Source organism: Bubalus kerabau, chromosome 6 (assembly GCF_029407905.1).
Source record: "Bubalus kerabau isolate K-KA32 ecotype Philippines breed swamp buffalo chromosome 6, PCC_UOA_SB_1v2, whole genome shotgun sequence".
NCBI classification, from domain to species: Eukaryota; Metazoa; Chordata; class Mammalia; order Artiodactyla; family Bovidae; genus Bubalus; species Bubalus kerabau.
The window spans coordinates 112,301,757-112,317,455 of record NC_073629.1 but is presented as its reverse complement, the minus strand read 5'-3'; the positions used below and the strand labels follow the sequence as shown (position 1 = coordinate 112,317,455).

General features: G+C 45.7%; 1 protein-coding gene across 2 annotated transcripts in view; it reads right to left on the bottom strand.

Moving 5' to 3' along the window:
- The window catches only part of CSMD2 (CUB and Sushi multiple domains 2), a 683,179-nt gene that overhangs the window by 601,544 nt on the left and 65,936 nt on the right, over positions 1-15,699 (bottom strand). For both annotated transcript variants that reach the window (XM_055586466.1, XM_055586467.1), the window contains exon 2: positions 14,652-14,868. In XM_055586466.1, the coding sequence (XP_055442441.1) occupies positions 14,652-14,868 (217 nt within the window). The remainder of the gene's footprint in view (positions 1-14,651; positions 14,869-15,699) is intronic.

The following is a 15,699-nucleotide window of genomic DNA, read 5'->3' as shown; positions in this document are numbered from 1 at the left end:
GACTGTTTGATACGATTGTCACTGCTTGTTAAGGGATGAGAGTTGCCATGGTGATAGGGAAGACTAAATCAGGAGGGGACAGGGAAGACCTCCCAAGGTGCAGAGGAGAATGCTGATATAAACTGATGGGCAGGATTTAAGACACTGCCCTGCCAGTCTCCAAGATACTCAAGGACAACATGAGGTTCTATGACTTCACCAGCCAGAAACAGTCTACATTGACTTCACTGCCTTCAGTGTTATCCTGGGAGCCTGGGTCAGTGCAGCTCTCGGGGACAGGTGCCATAAACATGTGCCTATGTGTCTATCATGTCACTTGAAGCTACCAATGAATATGTTTCCTCTGCCTCAAATTTCCATAATAAAATCTGCTAGGTCCTGAAAAAGGAAACATATGTTAAGAAACACAATGTAACAGAACAGGTACCATGGAGCCACCTAACAATAGGTGAAGACACCAAACTCATTTCAGGTTTTCACTAAAAGTCACCTTCTTAGTGCGACAGCTTCCTTGGCCACCCTATTAAAATCTCACCACCTGCACTTCACATGCTTTCTCTGATGTGCATTTCCTTCATGTGCTTATCTAAGTAACTTTCCAGATGAGTGGAATCTGTAAGGCTAAAGGCAAAAACAACTGCACATGATTACTGTACTCTAGCTGAAACATTGTTTCCCACGGAATACAAGTTAACAATTCTGATATCACTCTACCTCCTGGAATTGGACAATTCAGTCAATGGATGGTGGATGGTGGGAACCAAGTGTCTCACTGTTGGAGTGGAAGGTTCCAGATAAGTAAAGGGAGGAGGCTAGAATGATCCATGTGGTACTAGACTAGACTTGGAGACTTCAGTATGAACTCTCATTTAGCTGAACACAGATATAGATGATACATATAAAAATATTTATAGATATGTGCATACACATGAGTTAGGCTGCATACACATATTCCCTTGCTCTGTCAGCTGAGAGGGCCTAGAAGCAATGATACCTCAACAGTAATGAGCACATCTAGCACCAGATCTTGGTTTCTAACACCAAGGATGTAAAGCTCATTTCTTCAAAGAGATTCGGTGAAACAATAACAGCAACAACAACATCAATGGCAAAAGCTCTCAATGATGGGGAAATGCCAAAGGAAACAAGAGGCGTCAACTGAAAGAGTCCCCCCATGGCCAAAAACTTTCCAGTTTGAGCAAACAAAATAAACAAACTTGTATTGGATGATAACCCAATGTAAAAGAGTAAATATCCATACATCCATCTGATATAAATAAATTAAGAAGTGTAGGAAAAAATAGATTTCTCCTGCAGAAGAATTCCAAATAATTTATGCAGCTACTCTGCCCTCAAGATGAAGCTGGCTCTCAACTCCATCAGCGTGGGTTGCACACAGGGACTTCCTTCCAAAGAGGACAGCACTTCACAGTGGAGAAGACTGACAACCTGAACTCAACCAGGTGGTCAAGGCCAACATCAGCATCGGTAAGCCATGTTGACGGTATGTATCCTTGAGATGATATGAGGAAAAGGGAGCCCTCCTGCCAACAACATATTCCTCCAGTCTGATCATGAGAACATCAGACAAATCCCAACCGAAGGACACTCTACACAGCACCTGACCAGTATTCCTCAAAGCTGTCGATCATCAAAAACAAGGAAAGGGGGCAAAACTGTCATGGCCAAGAAAGCCTAAGGAGACACAAAGACTAAACCTCATGTGGTTTCCCTGGATGCCATCCTCGAACAGAACAAAGATGTTAGGTTAAAAACTAGTAAAGCTAAAGCATTAATCGCTCAGTCATGTTTGACTCTTTGTGACCCCATCGACTGTAGCACAGCAGGCCTCTCTGTCCATGGGATTCTCCAGGCAAGAATACAGGAGTGGGTTGCCATTCCCTTCTCCAGGGGCTCTTCCTGACCCAGGGATCAAACCCGAGTCTCTTGCATTGCAGGCAGATTGTTTACCATCTGAGTAACCAGGGAAGTGATCCCTGGGTTGGGAAGATCCCCTGGAGAAGGGAATGACAACCCACTCCAATATTCTTGTTGGAGAATCCCACGGACAGAGGAGCCTGGTGGGCTACAGTCCATGAGGTCGTACAGAGTTGGACACGACTGAGTGACTAACACACCCTTCACTCAGATTCCCTTATTATTTAGACAGAGACTCCTGAGGAATCTGTATGCAAGTCAAGAAGCAACAGTTAGAACTAGACATGGAACAACGGACTGGTTCCAAATTGGGAAAGGGGTATGTCAAGGCTGTATACTGCCACCCTACTTATTTAACTTATATACAGAGTACAAAATGTGAAATGCCGGACTGGATGAAGCACAAGCTGGAATCAAGACTGCAGGGAGAAATATCAATAACCTCAGATATTGCAGATGACGCCACCCTTATGGCAGAAAGTGAAGAGGAACTAAAGAGCCTCTTGATGAAAGTGAAAGAGGAGAGTGAAAAAGCTGGCCTAAAACTCAATATTCAAAAAACTAAGATCATGGCATCCGGTCCCATCACTTCGTGTCAAATAGATGGGGAAACAATGGAAACAGTGACAGCCTTTACTTTCTTGGGCTCCAAAATCCTTGCAGATGGTGACTGCAGTCATGAAATTAAAAGACACTTGCTCCTTGGAAGAAAAGCTATGACCAACCTAGATAGTATTTTAAAAAGCAGAGACATTACTTTATCAACAAAGGTCCATCTTGTCAAAGCTATGTTTTTTCCAGCAGTCATCTATGGATGTGAGAATTGGACCATAAAGAAAGCTGAGCACCTAAGAACTGATGCTTTTGAACTGTGGTGCTGGAGAAGACTCTTGGGAGTCCCTTGGACTGCAAGGAAATCAAACCAGTCAGTCCTAAAGGAAATCAACCCTGAATATTCATTGGAAGGCCTGATGCTGGAGCTGAAACTCCAATACTTTGGCCACCTGATGCAAAGAACTAACTTATTGGAAAAGACCCTGATGCTGGGCAAGACTGAAGGCAGGAGAAGGGGGTGACAGAAAATGAGATGGTTGGATGGCATCACCAACTCAATGGACGTGAGTTTGAGCAAACTCCAGGAGATGGTGAAGGACAGGGAAGCCTGGCGTGCTGCAGTCCATGGAGTTGTAAAGAGTCAGACATGACTGAGCAACTGAACGACAACTTCAAAGAGCAGGGAGACTGGAACGAGGCTGTTGTGACAATCAGGGCAAAAGATGATGGCAGCCTGGATCACTGTGGTGGCAGTGGAGGGAGTTGGAAGGGATGGGCTTTGGAGAGGACTAACATTTACCCGATGCTTACTATGTGTCCAGCATCTTCTGCACACTTTATGCCTGTAGGGTAGTTGAATCTTCACAACTTCCCTAAGGGTAGGTACTACTCTAATCCCAACTTTGTTGATATAGAAACTGAGACTCAAAGAGAAGTGTCTCAGCATCTCGCCACCATTAAGAGGCAGAACTGGGACTTGGACCCAGGCAGGCCGGCTTCAAAGCCCCTTTCCTAACCACCACCCTACACATGCATGCTCAGCTGGGGCTACAGGCAATAGGAGAGAGAGGACTACAGCCAGAACCACATTTGGTGCCAAGAAGAGTCCACCAAAAGTCAAGAGCACAAATAAAGTTGCTTAAAAAATACTGTATTTTATCAGTCAATGACCTAACTTTTAGGCACAAAGGCCAGGCCACCGGGAGCTTCATTTCCCTGAAAGCAAGTATCAAGTCTGGAAAGCTAATGGACACTGCTATCTAGAATCCTCACCTACCTCTAGGTTCTAAAATAAATTCCAAAATGCCAAGACTCAGAATTTGCAATGGCCAAGCCAGTGCTTTACTGGCTACAGTGATAGATAAACCCTGGACTCCAAGTGTGTACAAATTTATGTCTCACTTATGTAAAATCCAGTCAATCAGCAGTCAAGAGAGGGGGTGGGTCCTACTTCATAAGACCCACCAGGTATCCAGGCTTCCTACATCTGTTTCCAGGGAAAGAGAGCAGATTACAAGGGAGCTTCTCTGGGCCATGCTGGGGTGGGGGGTACCATTACTTCATCCACTTTCTACTGGCCACTAAGGTGTACAGCTCCACCTCGATGCAAAGAGGCTGAGAAATACTGACCCAGTCTGGCAGCTGTTTCCCACAGACAGCACTGCCCTGTGGAAGAGAAGTAAGAATGATGGCAGATGGTTAGCCTTCTCTGCCACCCTGCTTAACAGGCCACTGGAAAATAAACCCTTATGCCAAAGACAAATGGTGCAACTGTTGAAAAGCCAAGAGCAGTACCTGAATATGGCAGAAATAATCCAAGAAGATCAGGAGTATTTTACAGCCCTTCCACATACATCTCTAGTATCACTCAATCACACAATTTCAGCACTGGGAGAAGCTTCAGAATTCTCTTGGACTTAAGTCCTCAATTTATAAGCCAGGAAAACGCAGCTGGTCCTGAGAAGGGATGGGACTTGGTGAAGGTCACAAGCATACCAGTGGCTGTGCTGGGCCAGACCCCATGTCTCCTCACCCCAGTTCTCACTGACAGTGGCTCTCTGTTCACTTAAGTGACTAAGAATTGGTTTTCTTTTATGTTTACTTTACGTGAATGAGGTGCTCAGTGCTTTGGAGATGCTTACTTGGGTACCATTTCTGCTGACCAATGGAGTACTTGCTAAAATTACCAAACATTCCTCTCCCTGAGGACATCAACCCCGGGTTACCAGGGAGCCTTGTACCTTGATTTCTGCTGTCCCAAAGGTTCAGGGAATGAGCTGAGGATACAGAAGGGATACACTCCTATCTCAGCAACACCCTGATTGGCCACCACTTGCAAGAGACAGGCAAAGGAGGGTCAAAGGGAAACCGACTCCATTCTGGGTAAACTCACATCTTTGACAACGCCTGGTGACACTGTGGGCAGGACTGATCATGGCGAGGGAGGCAGCAACACAGACTTTTGGTCCAAGACTCGAGCTGCATGGGGCCTTACATTCTGGCTGCTATTAAACAGCAGACTTGGCGAATGAACGAGGCAAGGCTTTGCCACAAAAATTCACTTTGACCTTGAACCACAGGGCCCTACTGTGAAGGGAGAGATTGCTCAGGACCCCAACCCTGCTGCCCACCTGGCTTTGTATATCTCCCGCTGCCAACCCCTCCCCCACCACGTCTGCCCAAACCCACCCTCTGGCATTAGGTGATGGAGCCCACGGCTGCCCACGGGTCCCTGCAGTTGCAGACCCTGCTCGCTCCTCTCTGCAGCCCCCGTCAGCCTTGGTGTGGTTGTACAGACCTGTGTGAATATGTGCTTTAAAAATATTCTTTTTTAAATTGAAGTGTAATTGCTTTACAAGGTTGCATTAGTTTCTACTATACAGCAAAGTGAATCAGCTACATGTATACACAGATCCCCTCTCTTTTGGATACCCTTTCCATCTAGGTCACCAGAGAGCACTGAGTCCCCTGAGCTCTACAGTAGGTTCTCGTTAGTTATCTATTCTATGCATAGTATCTCTATAGATAATATGAGCTTTTGAATACATCGCCCCCAAGGCACATAGCCTCTTTGAGACTCGGCTTACTTAAAATGGAAAAAAAAAATGGATAAGAAAAAATGGAAAAATGGATAAAAATGGAAGTGATAATTCTTACCTGTGGGAAAATTGTGAAGACTGAATGAGCTGTGGGACTTCAAGCACTTGACACACAACAAGTAAATGTTCCAACCACTCTGATCCTCCTCTGTGTCCATTTAAGTCATCAGAGCTCATCGTCCAGGGAGATAGAATGCTTCCCCTAATGTTCTACGGTGTTTTTTGGGCCAGTATTGTTCCCCAGCTGTCTGGGCCCATAAGAGGGGTCAGTGGTATCACTCGGGGCCTTAGCAGGTCCTCCCCCAAAGCTGGCCTGGGGAAAGGCATGTACCAAACCAGCTGTGGGGACCCAGAAAGACAGGCGGCTGCCCTGTTCCAGGCAGCCCCGTCCAGTAGCATTCGGAGGCCTTGGCCTCTGCACACGTCAGCTGACTCCATATTAATCAGAGATAACTTCTTCAATTAAATGTGAAGCTTCTACCAACAGGTTTGCTTCTGGATGGCAAATTTACCCACATTTAGGATAAATCAGACATATTTACTTTTCAGATGTTAGGGGTTTGATAAAATCCATAATGCCTTTGGCCTCAAGCCCTCTTCCTATTAATTATTAAACCCTTGTGTGTTTCGAGGGTAATTGAATCCATGTTTCTAATTAGTTTACACTTAATTCATCAGAACAATTTTTAAGGGGCTGATGGATGTCCCAATAAGCCTCATGGGCAGTTTAATGAATCTTTATTTAAAAAGAAATTGGACACACACCAAACTGCTAACTGCAGTGACCTCGAGGGAGCAGGGTTGGGACAGGGCCTGGGGAAGGAGGCACTTGTCTGTTTTCATTGTATACACTGCTGTGCAGCTTGACTTTTTTTTTTTTCAAGTACTGAGTTCCTGTTACTTTTACTATTTTAAAGAAACTGCTTAAAAAAGGAAAGCAGGATGAATTTTTTAAAGGGAAGTGGAGTGAATGCAAATGAGTTCCAAGCAGTCAGAAGGCTTTTGGACATGGAAAAGGAAGCCTGGCTTCTGGTTCCAGGAGACTTGTGGTCTCTTCCTCCACTAGCCACTCAGTATCTAAGAGACCTTAGCCACATACACTTACTTAACCTCGGCAAAGAGAATGCATACTACTCCTCTCATGGGGGTGTTGTTGGATTATTACATATGATGTGTAATGACTGTTTAGGACCTTTAGGCGTGTCCCCACTTCCATCCCATGAGCTCCCCAGCATGCACACAGGGCCCCTGGTGATCCGGCCTGGCCACACCCCAACCTCCCACAACACCCCACCCCTAGTGAATTCTCTGCACCTTGCCTTTCTCTTGATTTTGCCTTGACTTGAGCACATATTATTCTCTTGACTTCAAACAGTCTCCCCACTCCTCCTTCGATGCCTTATTTGGGGATCCCTTTCTCCAAAGGCCATTCACTCATTCACTCCATAAGTATTTGTTGAGCACCTCCTATGGGTCAGGCCCTGGAGATGCAGGGGAGAATAAGACCAGTCTCTCTAGTCAAGGAGACTACAATCTTGCGAGGGAAATGGGCAGAAATCGAAGAATCACACAGCATGCACATGTAAAGCCGTGAAGGACAGACACACAGTAACCTGAGGGATATCACAGGAGGGTTGGATCGGATTGAGAAGTAGGGGTGTCACAGAGGATTCGCCAGGTGAGAAAGTGACAAACGAGCTGAGATAGGAAAAACGAGTGAGCGCTAACTCAGCAAAGGGGTAGAATCAGAGCTGGCATCCCAGGCCCACAGATCAGGGCCTGCAAGTATCTCCCCATGACTACGCACATCAGGTTCCCCAGCCATGGCCTCCTGGACCACCTTTGCTGCTTATTTATCTGTTTCCTGGGAGACTGTATGTTGCTTGAAAGCAGAGGCTGCCTTGTTAGCTGTTGTATCTCTGACACCTGGTATTCCTGGTAGGCATGCAATAAATGTTGAAGAAATGACAAGTGAATGAACATGTCTAGCATGGTTGCTGGCCCACAAGAGGTGCGTGGTGTCCTCGCTTCTGCTTTCTCCTTTCCAGCATCCTTCCTCTGCTTTAATCTTAAACAGGAATGCTCCCTCATCCCCATGGGTCCTCCCAGCCACCTCCTGACCACAAGAATACATTCTCAAGGCATTCTGGGGAGAGGATCCGCCAAGGACAGCCGTATTGGTGTGTAGGCACACTGTTTAAGAAATCCAGTAGGCAGGTCCTTTAGGGGGCCTCTGCTGCAATACACAGTCATAAGAAGACAGTAAATCTGGCAAATTTGTGGATTTTTTACAACTTCCAAACAGGTGTCTAATGCCAGTTGAGTGAAATCTGCAACAAGCCCCAGACGACTAAAACTGCATTCCACCTTAGGCGGATGACAGAATGTGTATTGCCAGCAACGGAGGGAACCAGTTGCAGTGTTTCCCATAACCTGAGCCCAAATGTCTAAATTAAGGGATGCTTAGCTGTGCTTAACGGGTGCAGTCATCACAGTGCCGTATAAACCCTCCAATACACAGTGATGTCGTTTATTAGCAGCAGCTCCATAGATTATGTTTGCTCATGTTCCATTAGAAAACTTCATCCCACATTAAAATGCAATGCAATAGGATGTTTGCCAGCACAGAAAGGCCATCTAATTGTGCAAAAGCAGAGATGTGGGCATTGTTTCAGTAATTCATCCAGGCAGGGCTGACACTGCATCATCTAGGCGGCTCTTGGTTCTTTTCTTGCTAATTTCTAAACTCCTACAGGCTCCTCAGACTTCAGGACCAGTTCCCACTCCCATTTCCCACCCTGCTCCATTATAAGAAGAATCTGATCAGCTTCTATTGTAAATTTAATTTCAAGCAGCCAGACGCTGCCTTCTGGCACCCTGGGATGCTGCTTGTGAATAGCTCTAGATGAAATGTGAGATGCTTTCAAGAAGATGGCTGTGAACTCCTGGTGGAGAAAGGGAGTGGTTGGGAGATGAATGACATCTGCATATAGAACAAGCCGTGTGCGGGGTGCCTACCGGCACCTCTTCATTAGCGATGCTAGGTGTAGCGGTCAGTGCATAGCATCACTTTAGAGTTCCCCGTTTTGCAGACGAGGAAACTGAGGCTCAGATGGGCTGACTTACTTGCCCAACATCACTGACACAGAAAGAGGATTCGCACCCACGTACATCTGATGTTAAAAGTCTTAACTTCTCCTTAAACGCCTACCTTGGGATTTCTCAACCTCAACACCACTGGCCTTTGCGGCTGTCTTGTGAGTGGTAGCACTTAACAGCATCCTTGGCCTTGACCCATGAGATGGCCCCTCTCCAGCTTGTGACAACCAAAGATGTGTCCAGACATTGCCAAGTGTTCCCTGGGGGTCCAAATCACCTTCAGTTGAGAATCACTGTGCTACGTCGCGTCTTACACATTTATTGGGTTTGCGTGTGTGTGTGTGTTTGCTTAGCTGTATTTTCTAATTTTTTTCTACCAACATACAACTATTTCTTTTGTTTACATCTCATCACAACTTAAAGCAGTTTACACACATTATTTAATGAAATCCTTATCAACCAAGCTACAAAGTAGAAAATGATACACTCGCTTCGTGGATGAGAATACTGAGGATAAGAGTCAAAGTGACCTGTCTATGCCAAGCAGCTAGCAAGGAGCTGGAATTCACTTCTTGCTTGTGCAAGGTGTATATTTTACTGCATGGCTCGGCCACAGCCAAACGTGGTAGGAGGCTTGATTCCCAGCCTCCAAGAACTTGACTCTAACCAGGAAGGAAGTTTGCTGCTCACAACACAACCCATGAGCTAGCAGCTAGAGAAAGACGAGTATAAAGAGGATTCAGAATTGGGGTGGGAAGGTGACTCCAGCCTTTTGCTGGAATGCCTCCATAAACAGAGTGAAAAGGATTGAGAGAAAGTAAGGGAAGAAAAGAGAGATGCATTAAAATGCACAAAGGGCAGAATTGGGCTGCAGTCCATGGGGTGGCTAAGAGTCGGACACGACTGAGCGACTTCACTTTCACTTTTCACTTTCCTGCATTGGAGAAGGAAATGGCAACCCACTCCAGTGTTCTTGCCTGGAGAATCCCAGGGACGAGGGAGCCTGGTGGGCTGCCGCCTATGGGGTCGCACAGAGTCGGACACGACTGAAGCAACTTAGCAGCAGCAGCAGCAGCAGCAGCATGCCTGTCAAATTTGAGACAGAAAACCCCAAGCAGTGCAGAGAGGACCGTGCTGTAGGCTTCTTGCCAGTCCCCCAGGCCCACTGCTGGGCCACCGTGGGATCAGCAATGCTGTCTGCAACGAGTGACTTCCCTTGAGCCCAGTCTCTCCTTCAGGGTCCGTCCTCCACGTCTGCAGCCCCCAGTGTAAACAGTCTAATGGGTGGGCCACAGAGGAACTGTCAGGACAGGCACCGAAGTGCTCTAGTGCAGTCTGAGTGCCTACGAGAAGGATGCGAATAATGCGTGTGGGCACTAAGGGGTCTACAGCAGGTGACTCACGCACAACGGCCTGTGAGGCGGGTCCGTGTCACCACCGTTTTGTAGGTGAGGCTCAGAGAAGCCAAACCTGGCACAAGTCACGGCACAAATAAATGTAGAGGCCAGCTGGGTATAAATCTGGGCCTGTCACCACCGTACCCTCTGTCTCCCAGGAAAACGCAGTGAGAGAGGTGACCTAACTGCTCTGCTAGACGAATGAAGACAGACGGTGCACAGAATACCCTCACATCTCCCAGGATGCCACGAGAACACATTTTCCTGGAGCCTGGATTTCGCTTTAGGCTGATCTGGCTTGCTTTCTGCGTCCGAACCAAACACTGCAGATCCTCTACCCCTTCCTTTTTCAAACTCCCACCATACAATCCCTACAAACCCACCCTTAACTCCAAGGACCACACTTTTCTGTAGCATCATACAAACCCATGCCTTCTTTTCTATTCATTATTCTAGCTCAGGTTACCATCGTCTCTTGCCCAACCTGGATGTCACCAGTCTGGCCCCCAAACCAATGCATTTTCCACACTGAAGCCAGACCATGCCAAAATCCTCCATGTAAAGACCTTCATTTGAAGGGCATCTACCAAATACGTACAGCCAATATCACACATAAAAGGTGAAAGGTAGACTATTTTAAGATCAAGAACAAGGTAGGGATGTCCACCCTCACCACTTCTATGCAATATTGTATTGAATACTGGATATGTTCAACATTCTATCCAATGCAATTAAGCATAAATAAATAAATAGCATCCAGATTGAAAAGGAAGAACTAAAACTGTTTTTATCCACAGTTATTAAAAAAAAAAAACTATCAGCAAGGTTATGGGATACAAGATCAATATACAAACATCAATTGTATTTCTAAACAATGAATCATCCAAAAATAAAATAATTCTATTCACAACAGCAAATCAAAAAGAATAAAAATCTTAAGAGATTTCCAGTTCAAGATGGAGAGCCAAGACAATATGTTAAACTCTTCTTCAATCTGATCTCCTAAGTTGTCAAGGAAATAGTCCAAGGTATATGAAAAGAAAGACTATATACATCCACGTGGAAACGAGGAAAAAGAGACAGACATCTACATGCTACAAACTCTAAGGAATTTCTACAAGATGCAGTACCGGTGAGACCTGACTAAGAAAAAGGCTCTCTAGCTCACTAGACAAGATGGTGACAGAGAAATACAGCTTAAAATGTGTTCTCAAGAAGTACCTCTAACCACCAGTGGAATAAAAATCAGAGACGAGGCAAAGAAAACTTGCTTAAAGATGGAGAAATGGAAAAAATAGTAAGGAAGCTTAAAAACAGAAAGTATTAGATACTATACAAGAACAAATAAAACAGTTACCAACAAGAAGTGTGAGTGAATTAAACTTTTCTGTTACAGAATAAAAATTCTTATGAAAGATTTTTAAAAACAAAAATCTAAGAGATACATGAAACAATGATATAGAAATATTAAAATAGAGGAATTGGCAGACGGTTGATAAATGCAAACCTAAAATAAAACAAAAGTGGCAATACTTGTTTCACAGTAGAATTTAAGGCAAAAAGGGGGAGATAAAAATAACTTTTATATCGGGAGAATTATAATTGACTCTGAATATCTGCTACTTAAAAATACTGACATGCTAAAGAGTATACATCAAAATATATAAAATAAAAACTCAAAAATAAAAGGAGAAATTGATAAAAAAAAAACACTAGTGAAAATGTGAAGACAATCACTTGCACTTAGGCAACAAATAAGAAATCAGGAAAAGTAAGCAATATTAATAACATGAATTTCTTCAGCCTTCCACCATAGAATATATGTTTCTTTCAAATACTCAGAATGTTTACCAAAAATGATCTTATACTGAGAGAAAAAAAAGTCAAAAAATTCTCTAAAATAGAAATCATAATCTGAACATAAAGCAGTACAATTTGATAATAACTTATGTATAAAAATATTACTTGGAAATTTTGATGGGGAAAAAAAACCCCGAGAGTCAAGGAAGAAACAATACTGCAATTAGAGGCTATTTCTGAAATAACAACTATACATCAAAATTTATGGGATACGGCCAAAGTTGTGCTTAGGGAAAAGTGTCTCCTAATGTTCTGAATATCAGACAAGAAGTAATGGAACTAATTTAATGCATGAAAACAGCAAAAGAGCAGCACCAGCCTAAGGTAAGTGGGAGTGAAAGACGAAGGAAGGTAGAAGCAGAACTCAAGAAGCTAGGCAACGGGAAAGGAATAACATTGATAGCCCTGGAGTTGGAACTTTAAAAAGACCAGTAAAATAGGCAAAATTCTGGCAAGACTAATGGAGTAAAAAGAGAAGAAAATGCAAATGCACAAACCAGATGCAAGAAAGGGGCTGTGATCCCATAGAGTGTGGAGGTGGAAAAGTTGTCTAGGAAAACTATATGCAGTGAAAATGAACCAAAGCGAGCACAGGAGGATGACCACAGGGGTGAGGAGCCAGGGCAGGGATGACCTCGTGAAGGTACCAACCCAAGGAGCCTCCTCTTCAATCACGCTGGTTGGTCAGAATCCAGGGTGCCCCCGTTGCCAGGACCGCCTCCTTAGCTCCTGGAAACCCCCACCCTTCCCTGCCAGAGTCATCCCCACCTCTGGGGGTATTCTACACTTCACTCGCAGAGCCAGAGAACCCAAATGTCAGAAAAGAGAGCTTTGATCACCCGTGTGTGCATCCTGCTTTAAGAGTAAAGAAAGCTGGAAGAACTTCAGGAGGCTGAATCTGCCTCTAGCGCACCCCAACCAGCCACTCCACTGGCCTGATCTGATTTTCTTCTTCTTCTTTTTTTTTTTTTTAAATAATTATTTGTTTTTATTTATTTGTTTGGCTGCACTGGGTCTTAATTGCAGCAGGCAGGATCTCCAGTTGTGGCACGTGGGTGGGATCTTGGTCCCCAACCAGGGATCAAACCCAGATCTGCATTGGGAGTGCAGAGTCTTAGTCACTGAACTGCCAGGGAAGTTCCCGATTTGACCATCTTTCAAACCTTCCCCAACAGTCTATGTGGGTGCCCCACCAATGGGATCACCTGTGCTCAACGTCCGATAGTCCAGGCTCCTGGTTTTCAGCTCTGTCCAGTCCCAGTCTCCTAATTCTATATCTCTAGCCCCACCCAATGTCCTTGAACTCTAAACTCACATATTCAAGTCCAGGCCTACCTCCCCTTTGCCCCCCACCCCTGTGATCAGCATGTAACCTCCACAAAGACAGTGGCTTTGTTTTGCCCACGGCTGTGTCCCCAGCACTCGGGCCAGTGTCTGGAACATAGTAAATGCTCATGAAATATCTGTGGAATGAATGAGTGGAGAGGACTCCAGTCTCTTCACCCAAGTTCAGTGAACACCTACTGTATGCTAATCCCTGTGGAATGTCAAGAGCGGATGGACAAGCCTGGTCTTGTCAGGAAGGACACTGAGTCAGGGGAGCCCCAGAGGCCCACCCCTGTGGCAGGCATGGTGGCCTCACCTCTGCACTGCCCTGAGAGGGCTGGGAGTGAGCAAGAGGGCTGGCACTGTCCTGAGGGTGCTGTCTGTGGCTCCTCCCCAAGAGCATCTTAAACAAAGCCTTGAGGTTAAGGACTTGAAGAGAACCTCTCATCCATGCACTTCCAATTAGCATCCTGACCTCCCCACAGCTTGGCTGGCATGCCATTGATTCTCTGTCTCCCTGGGAGCCCAACGTCCTTTGGGCAGAGCCAGGAGGAGTCTTGCGAGGGAGCACAGCAGGCCAACAGGTCAACAAAACCTGGAAAGCTGTGACTCTGGGGCCTTGACCTTTGTTCCACTAAAGTCTGCTCTTTCTGCAGAGGTGGTACCCTCCCTCCCTGGCTTCTTCCTTGATGTGAACTCTCCCCTCGGGAACCAGTTCCGGAGTACCAGAAAGCAGTCTCGTCCTCTCCAAGGTTTTCTCTTCCATTACCTGTGATGGGGTCTAAAAAACTGGGGACTTCTTAACTTTTCAATTCTACACGCAGAGCCAAAGCCACGCAAAGGCAAGGCCATTTGCAACAAAGTATTGATGGTTTTCAAACACAGGATGCAAGACACAGTCGCTACTAGCCTTCAACTCATATCTGCTGGGTGCAAGGGATGTATGTCTTGCGTATGCATGCAAAATCAGTTTCAACAGAAAGACTTGAATTGCTCTGTAAAGTTTCTATCTAGTCTTCCCAAATACCCTACTCATCCATCCTGCCTACTGGGAGCCTCTAAGTGGGAGAAAGAGCTTTATAAAAAGAGCTTTATAAAGAAAGAGGGATGGAATGGGGAGGGAGGAGGGAGGAGGGTTCAGGATGGGGAACACATGTATACCTGTGGCGGATTCATTTTGATATTTGGCAAAACTAATACAGTTATGTAAAGTTTAAAAATAAAATAAAATTAAAAAAAATAATAAAGAAAGAGCAATTGAGGGCAGGCCTCATAAAAACAGAGGTCTTTGTTGACTACCATTCACCCTGCATGGTTCTTCCTCCCAGTCAGCTGGGCTCAGGCCCAGCTGTTGGCCACGGGCAGGAGGGGGTGGTACCTGGTTCGTAGGTTCTCTGGCTGGGGTGGCCCATCAAACACTGACAGGACGTCAAAGTCCTCCTCCAGGGCAAAGGACTGGAACACAAGCTGGATCCGGTGCTGGTCCTCTGCAGTGATGGTCCACGTGCAGTTGGCATAATTGGGGTAGCCATACGGGAACCCTGGGCTCTCAACGGTGCCATTGGGACCCTGCAGTTGGAAGGTGCAGTTCTGGCCTGGGAGAGAGAAAGGGAGCCGTTCAGTATGGCCAGAAGGACTCTGAGACTCTGCCAGAGGGAAGGGTGCGATGTGTTAGATGATCGTGAAGCCCCTTTTCCAGGTGTCCCCTCTCGCCGCAGAGGGAGGGGAGCACGGTGACTGAGCCCGAGAGCAAGCTAGCTTGTGCTGTGCCCTGTCCAGCTGATAAAATGAACATGGCTGGACTCAAGCCCCAGGACGATTCTGTGAGGTAGGAAACAAGGCGCAGAGAGTCTGAACTAAAAGCCAGCAGACCGGGCAGAAATTCCTCTTTACAACACTAGATGCCAGAATGCTGTTTGCAATTGTTCTCCATTTTCCATGGCCCCTTGACCCTCCAGTCCCTCCGCTCAGCTCCCACCCTCTCTTCCCATCTCCACAGAAAATAAAAGCCATCAGTGGGGACCCCATTGTCTTCCCAATTCCACCCCACCCATCCAGCCCACCCGACTTGGTCTTTCTGCCTCCTGCAGATGAACCAGCCCTCCGTCCATCTACAGACATTTCTCCCACATGCCCGTTGCATCCTATTCCTCCCTAATCTTCACGAACCTTATGCATGTTTCTCTCTCAAGTATATTACATGTTGTCTCCTCTCCACTGAACTTCCCTGTTTTAAATGTGCTCAAGAATCTACGACTAAGAAAGCAACTCCACGTTCCATTCCTCTTCTCCCTCCAGCCTTGTCTCTCTCTTCTCCTTCACAGCCTAATTTTCAGAAAACACAATCTGTCTATTCTTTCTGTCTCCATTTGCTTCCTATCTTCTGATCCTATTGATCTATCCTAACAGATCCACTAAGGTCACCG